Source organism: Brachypodium distachyon, chromosome 4, assembly GCF_000005505.3.
Source record: "Brachypodium distachyon strain Bd21 chromosome 4, Brachypodium_distachyon_v3.0, whole genome shotgun sequence".
In the NCBI taxonomy this organism is placed as follows: domain Eukaryota; kingdom Viridiplantae; phylum Streptophyta; class Magnoliopsida; order Poales; family Poaceae; genus Brachypodium; species Brachypodium distachyon.
This window is the reverse complement of record NC_016134.3, coordinates 4,613,064-4,631,790: the sequence shown is the minus strand read 5'-3', so window position 1 is coordinate 4,631,790 and position 18,727 is coordinate 4,613,064. Positions and strand designations below refer to the sequence as shown.

At 45.5% G+C, this 18,727-nt stretch overlaps 3 protein-coding genes and 1 long non-coding RNA gene across 4 annotated transcripts; 2 read left to right on the top strand and 2 right to left on the bottom strand.

Moving 5' to 3' along the window:
* Positions 1–5,163: 5,163 nt before the first annotated feature.
* On the top strand, positions 5,164–6,013 carry LOC100827910 (rapid alkalinization factor). The gene has a single exon (XM_003575646.4). The coding sequence runs from the start codon at positions 5,361–5,363 to the stop codon at positions 5,748–5,750; it is 390 nt and encodes a 129-aa protein (XP_003575694.1). The 5' UTR covers positions 5,164–5,360; the 3' UTR covers positions 5,751–6,013.
* Positions 6,014–7,327: 1,314 nt separating this feature from the next.
* Positions 7,328–8,882, top strand: LOC112268966 (F-box/kelch-repeat protein At3g23880-like). The gene has a single exon (XM_024455374.1). It carries the CDS (start codon positions 7,464–7,466, stop codon positions 8,790–8,792), a length of 1,329 nt encoding a protein of 442 aa, XP_024311142.1. The 5' UTR covers positions 7,328–7,463; the 3' UTR covers positions 8,793–8,882.
* Positions 8,883–10,339: 1,457 nt separating this feature from the next.
* Positions 10,340–15,030, bottom strand: LOC112268967. Its single transcript, XR_002960568.1, has 2 exons — positions 12,613–15,030; positions 10,340–11,804 (listed from the first exon to the last, which is right to left on the bottom strand). It is a non-coding gene; the product is annotated as an uncharacterized LOC112268967 (long non-coding RNA).
* Positions 15,031–16,261: 1,231 nt separating this feature from the next.
* LOC100834126 (pollen-specific leucine-rich repeat extensin-like protein 3) lies at positions 16,262–18,727 on the bottom strand. Its single transcript, XM_024463215.1, is given in 2 exon segments — positions 16,262–17,021; positions 17,024–18,727. Coding segments are annotated over 2 exon segments (2,016 nt in total). The 3' UTR covers positions 16,262–16,709.

Here is an 18,727-nt window from a genome sequence, read left to right as displayed (position 1 = left end):
AACATTTTCCCCGTATGCATCCCTGTGGGGGAGTAAATTTGTCCCAAACTCATCCCTAATGGGCTAATTACCCGTTAGGGATTGGGTAATGAGGCCGCGTTGCATCTTTAGACAAAGAGATGTAGGAGAGGGTTAGGGTTGGAGCAGAGATAAAAACCGAGAGTGAGTGGTTAAGTTGGTGATGACGATCAGTAAACCCGATGGAACTAGTTGCTATAGATGATGCAGGTGGAATACGATGGTGAAGACGAAACATATGGAAGTTAGATGGCGTGAATGAAGCAAAAGGACGACGACGACTCAAAGTAAGAAAAAATATTAGACCTAAATCAATGATTTTTTTTCACGTTTCTTTCCTTATAGCATTCCCAAACGTTGACTCTTATCCAGTTCTTGTTTAAAATTTGCTAACATAGAGAAGAGATAATCATGAGAGAGAGATGAAAAATGACTCTTCTTGAATAGTCATACTCTTAGCTAATAGTATTCAACTACGAGTCACATAAGGGCCGACCTAATTATACCATTGCTAGTCTATGCTAACAAATTATATAGATCCATCTTAAAGCATAACCTATTGTATGAGTCGATCTCGACTCTAACTTTGTAGATCCCTTCAAAAAACAGAAGGTTGCAAAGGAAAGAAAAATAATAAAAAAAGTAAAGCAACACGAATTTATACACGCTAATTGTTTACTTACATGCGAGTGCTTGAAGTGAGATAACACGGGCACATCCTTATTTAAGAAAAACATGTCGGATTGAAGACGATTTCAGGCCACAGGATTTTACGGATCTCGTTTCGATTCTTCTGAACCGTCAAATTGATGATGAAACGAATATGACCAGACCACCGACGGCAACAACACACAGAAGGCCAGCTGTGCTCGCCTTAGCAACGGCCACCCGTTTTAGCTGCTAAAGCTACTTACAACTGTACTCAGTACTCTTTCCTTTTCTCTGCCAAAAGCCCAAAACAAGGCTAAAAGGAAGAAGAGAACTGCTGCCCGTAATTCAGGGTTCAGTTCGCCCGCCATGCTGGGACAATAAAGCTAGTCCAGCACACGTTTGTGAATGAGATACAAAAATTATCTGCAAAAATTCAATTTTTTCAGAGATACAAGATTCCATTTGTGCATGAGTAATTGAGTATGTTGAGTCGTATAATGTTGGATGGAACACGTTGGCGATTGATTGTATTCTTGATTTGGGTGGATTGTTTCTTGGAGAATTCTCGACCTCACATTGCCTCATTTTTCTTTTTTTAGGAAGACGTCGTTCATTTAGTTGACGTTGCAGCTTCTAGAAGAACGATGCTATGGCATAAATGAAGAGGTGGACTGGTGGTCAACCAACAACAACGCGATATTACTATATTTGTCCACCCTTGTACGATTTTCCTCGACGATATCAATAATTGACCGTTTGGATTTCTGACAACAAGAAAAATTCGCAAGCGTCATTTTGACTAATATAAGAAGAAATAATTATGCCAAAACAAAACTGTAGTCCAAGAAATACCATTTACTATGAAGGATACTAATTCGGTGACAGACTTAGCCACTTAGGATCCCCACTTATCGTGGCTACATAATCTAGCCACAAATCTCGTGGACAATGACTCTGCCTCCCTCACTTGTGTTCACGCAAAGACATTTCAACATGTACAAAAGTTTTGTATGGAGTATAGAAATTAAATGATTTGTTAGCAAATTGGTTTTAGATTTTTCTCCTTTGGATAACTTTGCACCAATCAAAATAAAATCTTTAGTCTATAATGTTTTTTCTATATATGCTGAAAAATAAATCTACGCGGCCTCTTTGGAACTCAGGAGTTTGAAGTAAATAGAAAATTATTAATTGGGCTCACAGAAATTAGGATACAATGCACAATAAAGCACATAGAAAATATCTCGATTCTACTTGAATGAGTATAAAAATATGTATGAATAGTTGTTTCTAAAAATAGTGTTGTAAATGTATTTGTGAAACTTAAAATTGTAGCATCTTTTTCCTTTTCAAAAGAAAAAGGATAATGTTGACCTCTGCATCGACTAATGCATCTAACATTCTAACCCTGTATTGTCAAAAACCAAGCAAGCTAGACATGAAAACCGAACAAAGTTTAACAGCCGGCCAGCCGTCGTTTAGAGAAAATACATCATTGTATGAAATAAGCTGCTTTTTTTTGTGGGAGAGCAAAGCAAGGACTTCCATTCGTTCACGGACACAGCAAGTTTCTGTCGGAATAGATGGACACAGCAAGTTTACCAACTACTCCCCATTCGACCAAGGAGGTGAGTTTGTCCGGCCACAGTCCAAATTCCGACATAATTTGCTACCGAGAGCCAATCCCCATTTTAGTTTCAAGTTTCATGCTCATAACGCGAAAAAAAAAGCACAGATATAAACAATGCAGACAAGCTCTTCATTGAAATTAATTAGCTGGATTTTTTTATAGAATTAATCAGCTGGATTGCTGGGAAGCGAGAAACGGGAGTTGTGGGTGCACCCACCATGGTTCAAATTCTAGTGCTCACAATTATACTTGGACCTAATTTTTATTTCCTGGGAAGCATTGTTTTTGGTTTTGAGGGAATTGAAGCATTTCTAATGGGTTGTCTGGACCAGGCCCAAGTTTTCTTTTTAGGGGAGAACAAGGCCCAAGTTTGTCTACTGGAACTCTCCTCTATGCGACTACGCCAAAACCGGAGGCAGCAAACCTTGTTATGCCCCGGGCCCAAATTTGGCCTGCAAACCCAGCCCAAGATTTCCGCCAGAACTGGGTACGGTTTTCTTTCAACCGGCTGGTTTTGTCGGCCTGGTGGCGCAAGACTGATGTTCTCCATCAAATTTTACAAGCACACAAAGAACTTGGACATTAACATACGCCAAATTTCAGAAAATTGTTGCATCTTTGAACAACTCAAGTGTAAAAAACCGGCTCTTCTCCAAACGCATTACATACGCCAAATATAGAATATAAAAATGTCAATAGGTGATGGTGATCCGTTGTCTTCAAAATAGTCCATCCCTTATCGGACTTGGATGAATAATTAGATGTATAGACAGTTTAACTTAATCGGTACAAATGACACTATAATCTTCCTAACCATGTGTTTTTATTTAAAATCGTCCGTAGCCGTGCATAGACTTTGTGCTAATTGAGATATATGGGAGCCAACGAGAGCTAGTTTGAGTTTTACGGAGATTGGAATGGCTCAAGTACATGAGGGACATACGCTTTGTCCTTGCTTGCAAATTTATTTTGGTGACCAGCAAAAAAAGAAAATTTATTTTGGAGAAAGGACAACGAAACATATTTTATTTTACGAATAAAGGAGTCTATAATTCGCTGGTGAAAATTGTAGGACACAGATATGCATTATTTGGCAACTTGCTGAATATTGCAACTAACATTATAAAGCTGGATGGACAAACATAGGCACATAAAAAAAGACTTCCTATTCCTGGAACACCAAGGCACCTCGAAGATCAGATTAAATCTAGTATATAATCATTCCCCCCCAAAAAAAATCTAGTATATAATTCGTCTGACCTTTTCTTTTCTGTTACTGACCCTGACATCTTGCCTTGGTATCTGATTGCAATCGTGATGTACAGGTAACAGGTTAGCACGTAGATGAATCATAGTATAGTTTTAGGATAATCTGCATAAAACATAAGTACTCTGTTCCTCTTAAATTGATCAACAATGCATCTCAACGGTTGGCTGGTAAGATAACTACGTGGTATGCAAAGGGAGGCTAGAGTTGGACCATAGGAGAATTTTCTAAATATCACAAAAAAACCGTTGAGGATCACTTTGATTTGCAACCACCTAGGGAAACAAGATGAAGACCTATTTGATCCGTAGGATTTCTTAGGAATAGAAAATACAGGATGTGACATGAATGGTGTGCAAAACAAAAAATTACAAAAGACGTGAGTCCAGTACAATTTGCACATTTGATTTGCAAATAAAAAAAAAAGCATACCATCAATTGCATGGTTGTATTCTCAGCCCACCAGAGATCAAATCCAATGTTTGACGGTCCACTAATGCGGTCCTATTGAGACCACAGTGGTCTAAACCGTCCGAGCATATCTCACGACAACCCACACCTTCCACCTCACTGGAGCGCACAAGATTGTTTCTGCGAATTCCGATCTCAATCAGATCTAAACTCATAACCCATCTAAAAAACTTAACTATCTATATGGATACACTGAATCTACCCGCCCCGCACGCTCTCGCTGCTCGCCCCGCTGCGGCACTATTTAAACTTGTTGTGAGGTGAGCTTAGGCCCGGTTCTTTTGGATGCTTCTCTAAGAAACTGTCCTTCCCCAGATTTTTGGAGAAACCGACTTTCAACTTTGGTTAGGTTTCTAAACTAGTTCAATCCAAAAAAAATGAGCCTAACCAAAATTTGGTGGATGACTTGTATAGGAAGCTAGGGGAGGAAACCGGCCCTAAAAGCTGGAGAGAAAAAATGCAGATTTAGTTTATGATGTTTCTTGTGGTGAGGAAACCGGCTCTAAAAGCTGAAAAAACGCAGACTTAGTTTGTTACGTCTCTCGTGGCGTAATCAATGCATCTGAATTCAAAGCCATAGACTTGGCATACATGCTCGAATTTATCTAAATTCATTCTAGAATTACGCCATTCTTTCAACGAGAGGTGCCGTGCTCGATAACAACGAGGCGCTTACGGAGTTTTCCTCAACTTGATCTGCCGGCCCTCTCGAAAATGCTCATGTCAGCAGACGCGCGTGCGTGTGTGTCTGTGTTTATGAACGTTCACAACCGTAACTTGTTAAAAAAAAGTTTAATCTCGTTTGCAGCCCGCGTCGAGGCTCGCTGGAACACGCTTTTACAAAACCAGCAAACCAACGGGATCGCTCGGCCAAAATCCGATTCCCACAAGATCCACAGTTAAACCCACCTGAAAAAAGAGCCGATGCACCCACCGGCCAGCAGCCCACCACCCCACGATCCTCCATGTTCTCCCGACTCTTGTCTCGGTATTGTTCCGCCTTTCTTTTTTACGAAACGGAAAAAATGGTCAGAGGATGGCCAAGCAAACTAGCAAAGCACATGGCCGCTGTTCAATCTTGCGCTACAGTACAATACACGCGCCGCACGCCATGACCCCTAGCCTAGTTGTCTCCAGTTGTCCTGCACCGCCCCTCCCCCTCTTCTCCGCGTCTTCATTCTTCTTCTCCTCTCGTTATTAGTCCCACCTCGCCCCTTCAGCACCTCTTCTCTCCTCATTCTCCAGCCAAGAGTCACAGCTAAGACTCCGCTGTACATTTCCCCCCAAACACGCTCTCAATCCGGTTTCCCCCTTCGCCGCGCCATGGCCGGCGTTGCCAAGAGCCTCGTGGTTCTCTTCCTTCTCGTAGCGGCGCTGTCTGCATCCGCCTCCGCGTCGTCCTCCATGGGCGCCGGCGGGGACCTGCAGCTGGGCCTCTTCTCCTCCTCCGCCTCCGCCTCCGACAGGGAGACGTGCACGGTGGGGGAGTGCGGCGGCGGCGAGGATGAGGACGCGGAGGGCGAGCTGGGGTCGGCGTCGGCGGAGGCGCACAGGCGCATCCTGGCGGGGCGCGGGTACATCAGCTACGGCGCGCTGCGGCGGGGCACCGTCCCCTGCAACCGCCGCGGGGCGAGCTACTACAACTGCCGCCCCGGCGCGCAGGCCAACCCCTACCACCGTGGCTGCTCCCGCATCACCCGCTGCCGCGGCTAAGGGTTTCTGATCTCCCCCCCTTCTTCTTGAACCGAAACATCACCATCCGACTTAAATGAAATAAGCTTGCTCTTTCTCTTTGTGTTGTTCTTCTTCGTCACTGCTGCTGCTGCTACTATTAGTTAATTTCTTTGCAGCGCTGATACTGCTGCTGCTGTGTTGTATCTGCATAAATTTGTTTGTTGTAAAGTAAAAACAGAGAGATTTGTGCTGTTCTTGGGAGTAATATGATGAGAGATATTCTTTTTTTTAATTATTTTCAAGATCTTGCGTGTTCTTGTTGGAGTAAGGTGATGAACTTGCTCAACTGTTGTTCTCTCGGTGTGTGTGATGTTACGATTTGCGCGGGCTGATCTGGGCAGACAAAGTGGTCTCGTTTTGCACGGCATTCAGGTGGATCTACCCAACCGAATCACCATCCATTTTTGCTTTCCTCTCTGATGATGAAATGCTGCTGCTACGTGTGAATTGATCTGTAGATCTTGCCATGGAGAAAGGAAGGAACAAGGGCCATTTTGCTCTTCCTCCTCAACAACATATTGTTGCTACATTCCAATTTCTTTTCAAGAGTCTGGGGAGGGTTGTTGGGGCAACAGACAACAGGTAGTGGAGGCCATGTTGCTCACTGCTTCAGGCTTCAGCGCTGCTTCCCTGACCTGTCCCTCCTGACATCTCGAAAGCCAAATGAAATTTTACCTTAACACTTCACCATAACACCAATTAACATAGTAGATACACTTAGTTATCCCTGCATTTTCTAGAGTGTTTTGCATTGTGGTGTCAAGAAATCTGATCGTCGTTTGGCGAGCTAGGAAAAATGGAGGTGTCCGGCGGAATAATTGGAGGATCGGTCTGATTGAAGATGTGAAAGTTTATTGGGGAACGGATGCAGCTGGAAATGGGTTGGGTGAGAGGAATAAATGCCGTGTTCTTGGGGGATGAACTGGAGATGCTTTCGTTCGCCGCGTGTCCTGCGGATTCTTGTTTGTTTATCGAGGAGGGAATAAATGGTTGCCTGCATGTCTGCGCAAAATTAATTAGCCGTAATCAAGGCCTTGGATTCTTCAAACAAGACTATACTTTTACTCGGACGCCAGGCGGTGCGGTGCCACGTCATCGTAACATGCAAAAGGTTTATCAGCCCTCCTTTTGGAAGAACAAGGTTCCAAAGTTTTCATTAGCATTTAATAAAGAAATATGTTTAGATATGTTAGCTAAAAAGTTATACTACTACGGAGTATACTACTACTCATTAGCAACGCAGAAAGTAGATTTGAGTTGCCATGAAAAAGAGTAAGGAGATCATTTCTTTTTTAGTTTTTAATCGTACAATATGCATATAAAAAGAGGCGGTCTATTTTTAAAACAACAATGTATTTCTGGATGGAAATACTACTCTGTATCAGTGCATTTTTTTTATTTTTTTGAGAACGGCTCTGTAGTGCAATGTAAGCAAACACTGGTGGTTTCCTATAAGAACTGTTGCCTCGCGGCTTGGGAGGCCCAGCCCAGGAAACCAGCCTATTAACTTAACTCCTGAAATTCCCAATCCTGCCGTAAAGCCCGTAAGCCCATCCTTCCCAATCTATTCCCTTTTCCTTCCTCCACGTACCACCCTGCCGCGCCGCCTCCAGCCCTCAACTGCGCCGTCCCCCTCGTGTCTGCCGCGCAGTCGCCAGGGTTCCTCCTCCCTCGCCAGCAAAAGACTCCAGGATGGAGCTATCAGAGGCGACAACGGCGGAGGAGAACCAGGCCGTCGCGCCGCTGCCCAAGGAGATCCTCATGGAGATTCTCGCCCGGCTCCCGGCCAAGTCCGTCGGCCGCTTCCGCTGCGTGTCGCCCGATTGGTCCGCGATGCTCTCGTCGGCGTACTTCGTCGACCTCCACGCCCGGCGGGCCAACAGGCCGGATCGCCCTCGGCTGCTCCTTGCTCCGGTGGGTTCCTCGTACGATGACTGCGTCTATTCATGGCAGCCCGGTGGTCAGGTCGAGAAGCTCAGGTCGGACGATTTCGCAGAGACAGGGTTGCTTGCTCCTGTCACCAAGCCCTGCCACGGCCTCGTCCTCATCAGGTGCACCGACTACCGCGGCTACTTCGTTTGCAACCCTTCTACTGGTGAGGTCTTGCCTCTCCCTGACAGCGAGGTGCCACTGAAGACGATTTGGCGGCCTTCGATAAGCGGGCAACCGTTCTTCTATGGGGTGTCTTACGGACTCGGTTACTGCTCGGTGACCAAGCAGCATAAAGTAGTGCGCTTGTTTTGGTGCAACAATGTGTCAAGCTGTGAGGTCTTCGTCCTTGATAAACTTGCTTACTGGAGGCCTACTGCCCAAGAGCCTCCATCGTGCCATGTCAGCGAGGACAAGCTGGCTGTTTTCGTAAGGGGACATCTGCACTTCCTCTGCCGTGGTGCTGACATTATCACTTTTAACACTAGCAGCGAGACCTTTGGTTCGTTGCTGCCGCCAGCGGGTTTTGAGGATGCGTCGCCATTGCTGACGGAGCTGGATGACTGCTTATGCTACTGCTATGGAGAGCCTGATAGTGATGATCCTTACCATGTCTTCCTGCTAAGAGATTACATGGGAGGCCGGTGGGAGAAGCTCTGTTGTATTGAGCGAAGTGCTTGGCCAGAATCTGAGCGCATGCTGCTGCGATCTCTCTGCATTTCCCCACTAGTTATGTATCATTCAGATGATGGACAGAGGAGGGTCATGTTCGGGACAGGAGCTTGTAAAGTTTTTGCGGTGGGCCTTGACACCAACATCCCGGAGATTTTATTCACGCCAGATGGAACCATAATTGGTAGCTGTGATGACGACTATATCCTGCCGCTTTGTCTGTTCGAGGAGTACCTCGGTTCAGTGGGACGCACAGTTGAGGAGATGGCCTTTTCATCACCGACAACTAAAGCTTGGTCAGACATTTTTAAGTGGATGCCTGCACGTTCGGTGTCTGAGTTGAGCTTGGTGTGCAGGGAATGGCGTGCAACGATCATGACTGACCGTTTCATTCAATCGCATGTCGCCATGCAAATTTGAATAAGATCCCTCGGGTTATGATTGTTGTTGATCTCCAATTCGGACAGTACATGAATTTGAAGGATTTCTTTGATGCGGGTGCACCAGTTTTGCATCGGAATCTTGTATGTACACCCCAGCCTTGTCACGGCCTGAACGCATGGAGCTTAGGTTCATGGGACTTTATATGCAATCCAGTTATGGGTTATCGTGAGCACATAGAGTCTGACAATGACAATGGGACTTCCTTTGCTGGCCGTATCGGATTGGGTTACCACTCAGCGATTAACAAGCACGTGGTGGTGCGTGTTACCTACAAAGAGAAGAACCTGGACACACGAGATTATGAACTGCAGTGTGAATTGAGGTATGTCAAAGAGAAGCAATGGCGTTCAATAGATCCTCCTCCTAGACCAATAGCTGATATGCCACCCACTTACGTCAATGGAAAAATCTACTGGTAGTAGAGCCTAATCTTGGACCAATTTTTCTAAGATGTGAAATCGTGGCGTTCAGTGTTGAGACAGAAGAATTTGAGGTTCTGCAAGGTCCTCCATGCAGCCATGACAATGGCCGTATTTCCATCCTCCAGCTTCAAGGAGCACTTTGCATTGCTTGTTCAGACAAGAGCAAGAATGTGCTTGACATATGGATGATGATGGACATTGACACCTGGTTAATGAGATATCATATAGAGCTTGAAGAATTCTTGCCACATTATTTATCAGAGAATACTACACCATTGGTCGTTGATCCAAAGGACGGTCGGATTTTGCTCAACACTGGTTTGTCACTAGGCTACTATGACCCCAAGATGGCGGCACTGGAGACCGTCTACAGTGTGGGCATTGTAAAGCATGACTGCACGTTCTGCCCTATTATCTGTGATGAAAGTTTAGTCTGCCCGTTTGGGCCGTCCTAATCTGCGGTTGGTGCTCTTCTGCATTTTACAATGCTTGCAATATCCTTACATGCATCCACTTGAAAAAAATTGCAATACCCTTGCATGACTTGCTTTTGTTTGAAACACCAATCCTCAACGAGTTTAGACTCGTCGTAAAGTTTTCTGATTCGCATTTCTCCAAGAAAATGCATTTATCAAATTATATATATTTCTATTAATCACCATAACATTGTTATGGAGCGTCTGTTGTAGTCTGAGCAGCTGTGGTGAGCATTTGCTACTTCTTGTTTTGGCATGATGATGTAAATATTCAGTCTTCTCTGTTGCACCTGCATAATCTTGTTTGAAATGATCAAAGTTGTTACGAAACTCTACATACGGTGTATTAAGCGTAATAAAGGAATGAACAATATTTGTGTGAGTGTCCACTGATTACTGTAAAACTTGTCGTTAAGATTATGCGAGGGCACGATACTCATAAGCTGCATGTCAGGAATGCAAGTCCAGGAGAGCGAAAATTAATTAACATGGCCAATTGGCCATCAATAATTCCATGGCAACTCTGGTTCACATTCTCTATCGTTTGCCATAGATACTTAGTGTCAGGCAGTTTGTCTCGTGCACACGGTGGTGGCGACCAAGGACGGCGCCCGCTGCTACCAAATGCGTAATCATCGCCTTGTTTCTTAAACTTTTTTTGACGTTGCTACAGAGTGCCCGTGCACTATTAGGTTTCCTATTGATGCACACCCAAAAAAGGTAGGTGCTGGTCCAGCTTACCTAAAAAAAAGGTAAGTTTCGGTCCCACGGACACATCGCGCGTCCGGCCATAATAAATCACGTGTTGTTGTGTCATCCGGCCTGAGCCAGGTAAAATTGACCATTGGCCAAGCAAAAAAGCAAAGGCAAGAAAAACAAGCAAAAGTGTCGCATCTTCTCCCCCTGTCACCCCCTCCGATCCCATCTTCCTCCTCAATTTTTTTCCATAACCTTTCCCCCTCTACTCTCCCTTTCACACCACAAGTTGCCCCCCTTCCGTACAGGGGATATTGCTGCAGGTATTACAGAACGCATTTCTTCCTGGACTTCTTCCTCCTCTCTAGAAACAAATTAGGAACAAAATGTTGCTCAAAACCATGGAATACAAGTTTGCTTATATTAGTCTACCAACTGAATAATGTAACTTTGTACTAAAAAGGTTGACCTAAAAACTGATTGGAAAAAGCTTCTGTATAACACACGGAAAATGGAAAGCCAAAAAACAATATGCTCAATAATGCAGAAACCGTTGACATGAGTTTTCGGCAAAAACATTGGCTCTGCAATACAATTTCTAGTCAACTGGATAGGTCAAAAAACCAACTAAATGCTAAAAGGCAGAAAAGGGCTGAATATATGCTAAAAAGCAGAAAATGATACATATGTGTAGCAAATTTTAGGCGAAAAATGACTCTCCGAAATGCAATTACTGGCCAATTTGACAGATCAAAGAAGCAAGTATATGCTAAAAAGCTGAAAAGGATATATATATGCATATCAACTTCTACACAAATGTAGTTAGGGGATGCAACTTTTACTCAAAAAATTGAGTGGCTGAAAAAGCAACTAATTGTAACAGGCGAAAGGTGCTAAAGAAAATTTTAGGCAACAAATGACTCCAAAATGCAACTTATAGTCAATTTGGGAGAAGCAAAAAACATGCTAAAAAACAAAAAAAAAGGTATACATGTGTTGCAACTTCTAATTAAAAAATAAAGCTAGGGGATGCAACTTTTACTCAAATAGAATGTTGAGTGGCTGAAAAAGCAACTAAATATAACAGTCGAAGGTAAAAGCAAACCTAGGCAAAAGTTGGCTCTCTAATACAATTTCTAAGCAGTAATGTAAATTACAAAATGCTAGTAAAATGCAACTTCCCCTGGTTTTACAATAAAAGGCCGGAGCTAACCCAAACAAATCATCCAATTGATGATTGGGAAAATTTAATTAGCGCACATTTGTATTCAGAAGTCGCACTGCATCCCCCGTGACAGAGCTATGGTCATTCAAGCAAAAGCTGAAGCAATTCCTAAATCAAAGCATGCCTAATCAGTCAGGCAAAAACTATGAGGCACCCCGGGGACAATGGACTGCATCCGATTTACATGCAAAAAATGCACGACAAGTTAATTCAAACCTTGTGACGCAGTAAAATGCAAGATAATATAGCCCGTAATTTAGATACAGAAATGCATGTTCAGCAAAAAAAAACATAGTGATTACTCATGCTGCTTGTAATCAACATAACTGTTGAACCCCCTAGGTTGCATGCAACAACCCCTAAGATGAGCAGCAAAAAAATGGACAGCTAATTCCCCAATGACCAAAGAGGTTGGATCCTTTTTATTTTGAAACAATGGACTCCACCCCCATCAATTTCTATTATAAAACCCGCCACAAAGTTCTTACAGCAAACATAGTCTCTAAACTGAAAAGTAAAAACAAGTGAAACAGGGAAACGAAGCTCGCAACATGCTAAGTAGCTGCTACCGAGCAAAACTTGCTGAGCAGAAAACAAGAAACAAAGCAAACAACCAGCTAGATGAAATAGTTGGATCCAATTCTAGAATAGAATTATGGGGTTTAATTTGAGCTAAAATCCTCCACTAAAATTGGTCATGCACCTCCACTAAAATTCAGAAGCAACTACATTTCAGAGATAACTACTATTCTGGAAAAAAAATATTGTTTGATCCACCAACTCACTATTCAAAAAAGCTTAATCCAACAACTTCTAGTTTGAAAAAAAGTTAATTGCTCATGCGCCTCTCTAGTAAACAAAATTAGCTGTCGTGGAAAGTTTCAATACAGTTCAGGAAAAATACATGCGCCTCTCTAGTTTGAATTTTTTGTACAAAGTTCTAGCAAGAAAACAGTCCAGGAAAAATTAATATTCACCTCAATTCTATTGTGGGATTTGGGTACTGGAGATAGGCATGTGAGCTCCAATCGCCTAGTAAGATGTGAGTTCTCCTGCTGCAGCCTAGAATTTGCAACTCCTACTCAATGGTTTGCCTAATCAATGATACAACTCGTATTCAAAAATTGATAAGCTAAAGGAACTTATAGTCAACACACATGCAGCAACTCCTATTTAAAAACTGAAGGCAAATGAATGCTTAATTGCTTCAAATTTGACTCTAATGCAATTTCTAGTCGAGGGTTGACAGATTGGAAAGCAACTTTTATAAGTTGGGCAAATCCTTCTAGTTTGAAGGCAAAAAGGGTAACTACTCTAGCAAGTACTAGTTCAAAATTTGGCTGGAAATGCAACTTTTACTCAAACGCTCGATTGGTCGAAAAGCAACTTATCGTCACACAAAAGACCAACATGTCATCATGCAAACCAGATAAATAATAGGAAATAAAAAAGCATGTGACTAGATAAATGCAGAAACCTCTATCAAAGCAAGAAAAGGGACATCATCAACATCGATGGACCTTTATAAAAGACCGTGACTTATGTCAAAACACAAAATTGCAGCAGAAAGAAACAAAAAATGAGAAATTATTCCCTGGCGCACCCTGCAAATAATTAGCCATGTAAACCAAAAAACCAGCAAAACCTTTTTAGGGGAAATTAAAAATGGCTAGCATCAGGCTTAGAATGCACTTTGATGAGAGCAGAAAAAACACCTGTGGCATGTTGCCAACCCCTGAAGCAAATCCTCTAACATAATCGCCAAGCAAGTTTTCACCCGCCCCCTGTAGTTTGCGTCTAAATCTCTAGAAATATTACAGTTCTATGACTAAAAATTTATTGCAACTATTTATGATATTTCAATCCTGTAGAGCAACTTGTTAGGAGCTTATAAGGTCATCCCCACCTCCCAGCAAAAAGCAACTTAAAAAAAAATCTAAACACAAACACCAGAAAAAGCAAATCCTATGCAGATGCACAATCGCTTCCAAATAAAATAGTTAGCTGCAGGGGGGAATTGTATGAACATAGAGTACAAGAATTAAACCCCTAATCCTGCACTAGACAAAAAAGGATGCAGCCTAAAATAATGCACAAAAAAAATGATTAACCCCTTGATCACTACTAAATGGACAACTAAATAGACATCATAGAACTAAAATTGCTTACCACCAGGATGATTGGTGCAGCAAGGGATAACTAGGGGGGCAAAAAAACCTCTAAACTCAAAGAAGTTGCTTGACTAGCTAAGAAAATACTTATCGCTCTAAAATGATACTCAATAAAGTTGCCTATAAAAGCCCTCAAAATATTGCAAGTTGCACGCCTGCATACTGGAACTCATCGAAAAATGCTTGTGATCATCAAAATCTGCTTTAATACTAATGCTTATAACAGAAAACATATAAAAAAAAATCCTGGGTGAAGCAAAAATCGCATCGGCATGAACTACTTAACAGCATGGAAAAAACATGCATGAACATAGAGACAAAATCTCAACCATAATCCTGTGCTTGACAAAAGTAAGATGCAACCTAATAATACACCTCAAAATTGCTTGCCACCCATAGATTGCAACTACATAAAACATCATGTCCAAGTGTCATGGGACTAAAAATTGCCTAAATTTTTTTACCAACAGAATGACTATTACCTAGCAAGGGATAACTAGCGGGGGCAACATCTACACAGGGAATAGCTGAAAAATCAAGCACACACAACAGCTCGATGGCAAATCCACAACAAATTCCATTGCGTGTTTGCGAACAGAAGCAAAAATCGGCCATAGATAGTAGCTCAAATGTCACAATACGAGGCATTAACATAGCCTAGTGCCTCAAAATCAGAAACTCGTACTTAGTTGCGGGGTTTGAAGAGAAGAGGACGGCAGAACCAACCAAAACCCCCCAAAATAGGATGAAATCGAAGTGCTTGTTGGCCCCTCGAACTCGTTCCGCCTAGCCGTCGTTGATGAGGACGATGCACTCAAATCATCCACAGATCCCTGTCCGCGACCCCAGCAGCAACGCGCGCCCCGACATGCAGAAGCAACCGCCTCGCCAAAACACGGACCAGCCCTCGTTGCTAGCAGTGCGGAGTTCAACGGCGGAACGGGGAAGAGGAGGTATAGACAACGAGCTCGAGCTCCTCGACGACCACCAAACCTCGTAGACCACGCTCCCCTGGCCCCCGCGACCCTCTTCTCCGGCAACCAGCGGCGAGGAGAGCGAGAAAACCCCAAAGCACCAGAGCTGCGAGCGAGAAGATTTGGGGAGAAATGAGGAAGGGAAAAGCAATGAGGGGATAGAGAGCTGCGTGACCCCCTAGGGGTGGGCCCCTCTGGGCTACATGGACGGGGGACTACAGGACTAGGAGAGCTCTGTCGGAAGCGTGCGCCCCCCCCCCCCCCCGCCCCCCCCGAGAACAAAGAGTGCATAAGCACTTTCAAGCAATTAAGATTTTTTTTTGGGGGTAGAAATGGTAGTGAAAAAAAAAAAGAGCACCGAATGTTGTTGGTATGGAAAGCATAGCCACAAATGTTTGGACAAAAGAAAAACACACGCACGCCCTTGTTTGGCAGGGTGTCTTTCTGGGTTTTCGAGTGTTTTCAGGTAAAAACACTCTTATCACCAAAATTATCAAAAAAACAGTTCTTTTCACTCGATTCCTCCCCCCACAACTGTTTCTGGTGTTCGGTACAAGTGTTTTATCAGCACATGGATCTGTATAAGAAAAATATAACTTTTACAACTCCAGCTCGGTACAACTCGTTTTTCAAAATGGATTGTTGGATGTTCAAGTACATGAGTACATGTCAGTTGAGGCAAGCAAGTACATCATCAGCTCATAGACTGTGCGACAAAAAGAGCAAAATGGAGGTTCCCATCAAAATAAATCACCTGTTGAGACAAACATTGAACCCATGTCAGGCTGCCTGAATTACTAAAGCCAGAGATGCAGCACATGAGACAGGAGCAGAGGCCGAGGAGATGTGCATTGTATTGCTCGCATCCAAATATCTTGGAACAAATCTTGTACCAGTACCAATCTCATCGATTACACATTGAGGTTGTTAACCTTGTGGCTTACATGGCTATATTTATCAGTCCTCGAAAATCCGTAGCAAGAGAAGAAGCTCAAGCTCCCTGGCAACTACCAAAGCAAGATCTAGAGCTAGAGGCTGAGATCGAACGCTGGGAAGAAGAAGCAACCACAACCCACAACCTTAGCACACAGGATCTAATCCAAAATTGAAGGAGAGAAAGGACAGAAGGAACTCATCGAGGAGATCTACAAAAGATTTACAAAAAGAAGAAGAAGAGATCTCCCGCGCAAGGATCCCGGGTCAACTGCATATATATGCCACGACACGTACTAGATCAAAGGCCGGAGCCAGGCCCGGTGCGGCATGTAGCACCCGCCCAGCAAACACGTTACTATTGTGCGTGCAATCAACACTTTCATATAGTTAATTAGGTGTACAAGATTAATATTGTTGTATTTGTCTGAAAGAAGACTCTTATATATGTATGCTATTTTTTTAGGTATATTAGAATTGAAAATATAGTCAGATCCCTGCATTTGAAAAACTAGAATAGGTCGAAACAAGTCAAGCGCGCCTTAGAGTTATGGACGAAGGAAGTACCAATTATCATATTTCCAATTTCCCCATCCACATTTCAACATGTGACATTTAAACCAACACCTAATTCCTGAAAAAAGTTAAATTCCTAATGATCAAATACAAATACACCAACTTCCCATATCTCCAAGGAAGAATTTCAGTTAGAGACCACACAGATTAATATGCATTTGTGATAAGTAATGGCCATGTTAATTGATTTCCCTTCGTATTTTTTTTCTCCTTTTTGTACTCAGCACCCTCCCCCTCTTTCTTCTTCATCTCCATCTCCTTACGGGTATGTATACGTATGTAGCTCGACTACAGGGTGCACAAGTAAGTATATGTACACGCGTGGATACATGGACATGCACGCAATCATGGTGCCCTCAATCTCATGTAAGCACATGATGAAGAAGAATCACCATAGAGCGCCGTGATCCAATCCTCTCGTCAATCGTCCTCGTGGTCTCTCTCCGGCAGGCTTCCCTCGCGCTTGATGATTAGTATCCTTGGAATTGAGGCGGCGGTGGTGACATGTAGTTCTGTGCTTTGATCGGTGGTAGTATGATTCCTGCCGGGGCCGGCGGAGGCGGTGATGGCGCTGGCGGAGGAGGCGATGGGACGGCCGGTGGCGGCGGTGGGAACACTGGAGGAGGAGGCGATCTCACCGGAGCTGGTGGCGGCGGGGATGGTACTGGAGGCGGAGGAGGGGATTTTACCGGTGGTGGTGGGGAGCTTACTGGAGCTGGGGGTGGGGGGGATTTTACAGGCGGAGGCGGCGAGCTTACCGGCGCTGGGGGTGGTGCGAATTTTACAGGCGGAGGTGGCGAGCTTACCGGTGCTGGTGGTGGAGGGGATTTTACAGGTGGAGGCGGTGAGCTTACGGGCGCTGGTGGTGGCGGGGATTTCACTGGTGGAGGTGGAGAGCTTACTGGAGCTGGTGGCGGAGGTGATTTTACAGGTGGAGGTGGTGAGCTTACTGGTGCCGGTGGCGGAGGTGATTTTACAGGCGGAGGTGGGGATCTTATTGGAGCAGGTGGTGGAGGGGGAGAGCTCACTGGAGCAGGCGGCGGAGGGGATTTCACCGGCGGTGGCGGAGAACTCACGGGCACGGGTGGCGGTGGGGATTTCACGGGTGGAGGAGGTGAGCTCACCGGTACTGGTGGTGGAGGCGATTTCACCGGCAGAGGCGGTGACATCACCGGCACGGGCGGTGGTGCTTTAGGCATATACGGGCCGACCACCGGCGGATACTTGGGCGGTGCCGGTGCTTTAGGCATATATGGGCCGACGACCGGCGGGTACACGGGCTTGGGCTTGGACGGTCGCGCGGAGCAGACATTGGTGCTGCAATCCACAGGCCTAGCGAGCACTGGGCCACACTCAAGCGGGGTCTTCTGCGCCGGCCGCCCGGGCAAGCAGTTCCCCTTATCATCCATCTCCACATCCCCACCCTCCTTGGGCACGCACGCCGGCGCCTCCTGGCTGAAGAAATTCCCGCCAAAGCTGAAGTTGGCCAACGCCGGAAGCGTGCACACCTTCTCCCCCACAGCCCCGGCCATCAGGTTCCTCGACACGTCCAGCTGCTCCACCTTCTTCAGCCCCTGCAGCTCCTCCGGCAGCGTGCCGGCGAGCGCGTTCCCGCTGACGTCCACCACCGTCGTGTTCCCCAGCATCCCCAGCTCCGGCGGCATGCAGCCGTCGAGCCGGTTGTTGAGCAGCACGAGCTCGTCCAGCGTCCCCGCCATCATCCCCACGCCCCGCGGGATACATCCCACGAACTTGTTGTTGGCGAGCACCACCATCGACGCCGTGGAGTTGCCGATGTTGTCCGGGATGAAGCCCACGAAGCGGTTGCTGTTGAGCACGACGGCGTCGAGGCTCTTCTCGAAGAGCTCCTTGGGCAGCTCCCCCTCGAAATCATTGAACCTCAAATCGAGGTACTTGAGCACGGGAATGTGGAGAACCACCTTGGGGAACGGCCCCACGAAGCGGTTGTTGCTGACGTCGAGCTCGTGGAGGAGGGAGAGCCGGGAGAAGGTCTCCGGGATGATGCCGCAGAAGCGGTTGGAGTTGATGTGGAAGACGGCGATGTCGGCGAGCAGGCCGAGCTCGGGTGGGAGGTGGCCGGCGATGTCGCCGCCGTTGAGGTCGACGGCAGCGACCACGGTGGCGTTGGGGTCGTCGAGGGCCTGGACGCAGGAGACGCCGAAGTAGGCGCAGACGTCGGCGCCGGCCCAGCCGCCGGTGAAGTTCTTGGGGTCGGAGTAGATGGCCTTGCGCCAGGCCTGGAGCGCGATGTAGGCGCGGCGGAGGCGCTCGTTGGCGAAGGTCACGTCCACGTGGATGTCGAACTCGAAGTCGTCCGGGAGCTCGCCATTGCTGCCCTCCTTGAGAGTCGCGTCGGAGAGTGCGGAGAGGAGGAAGAAGAAGAAGAGGAGGGGGACGAGGATGCCATGGGACGCCAT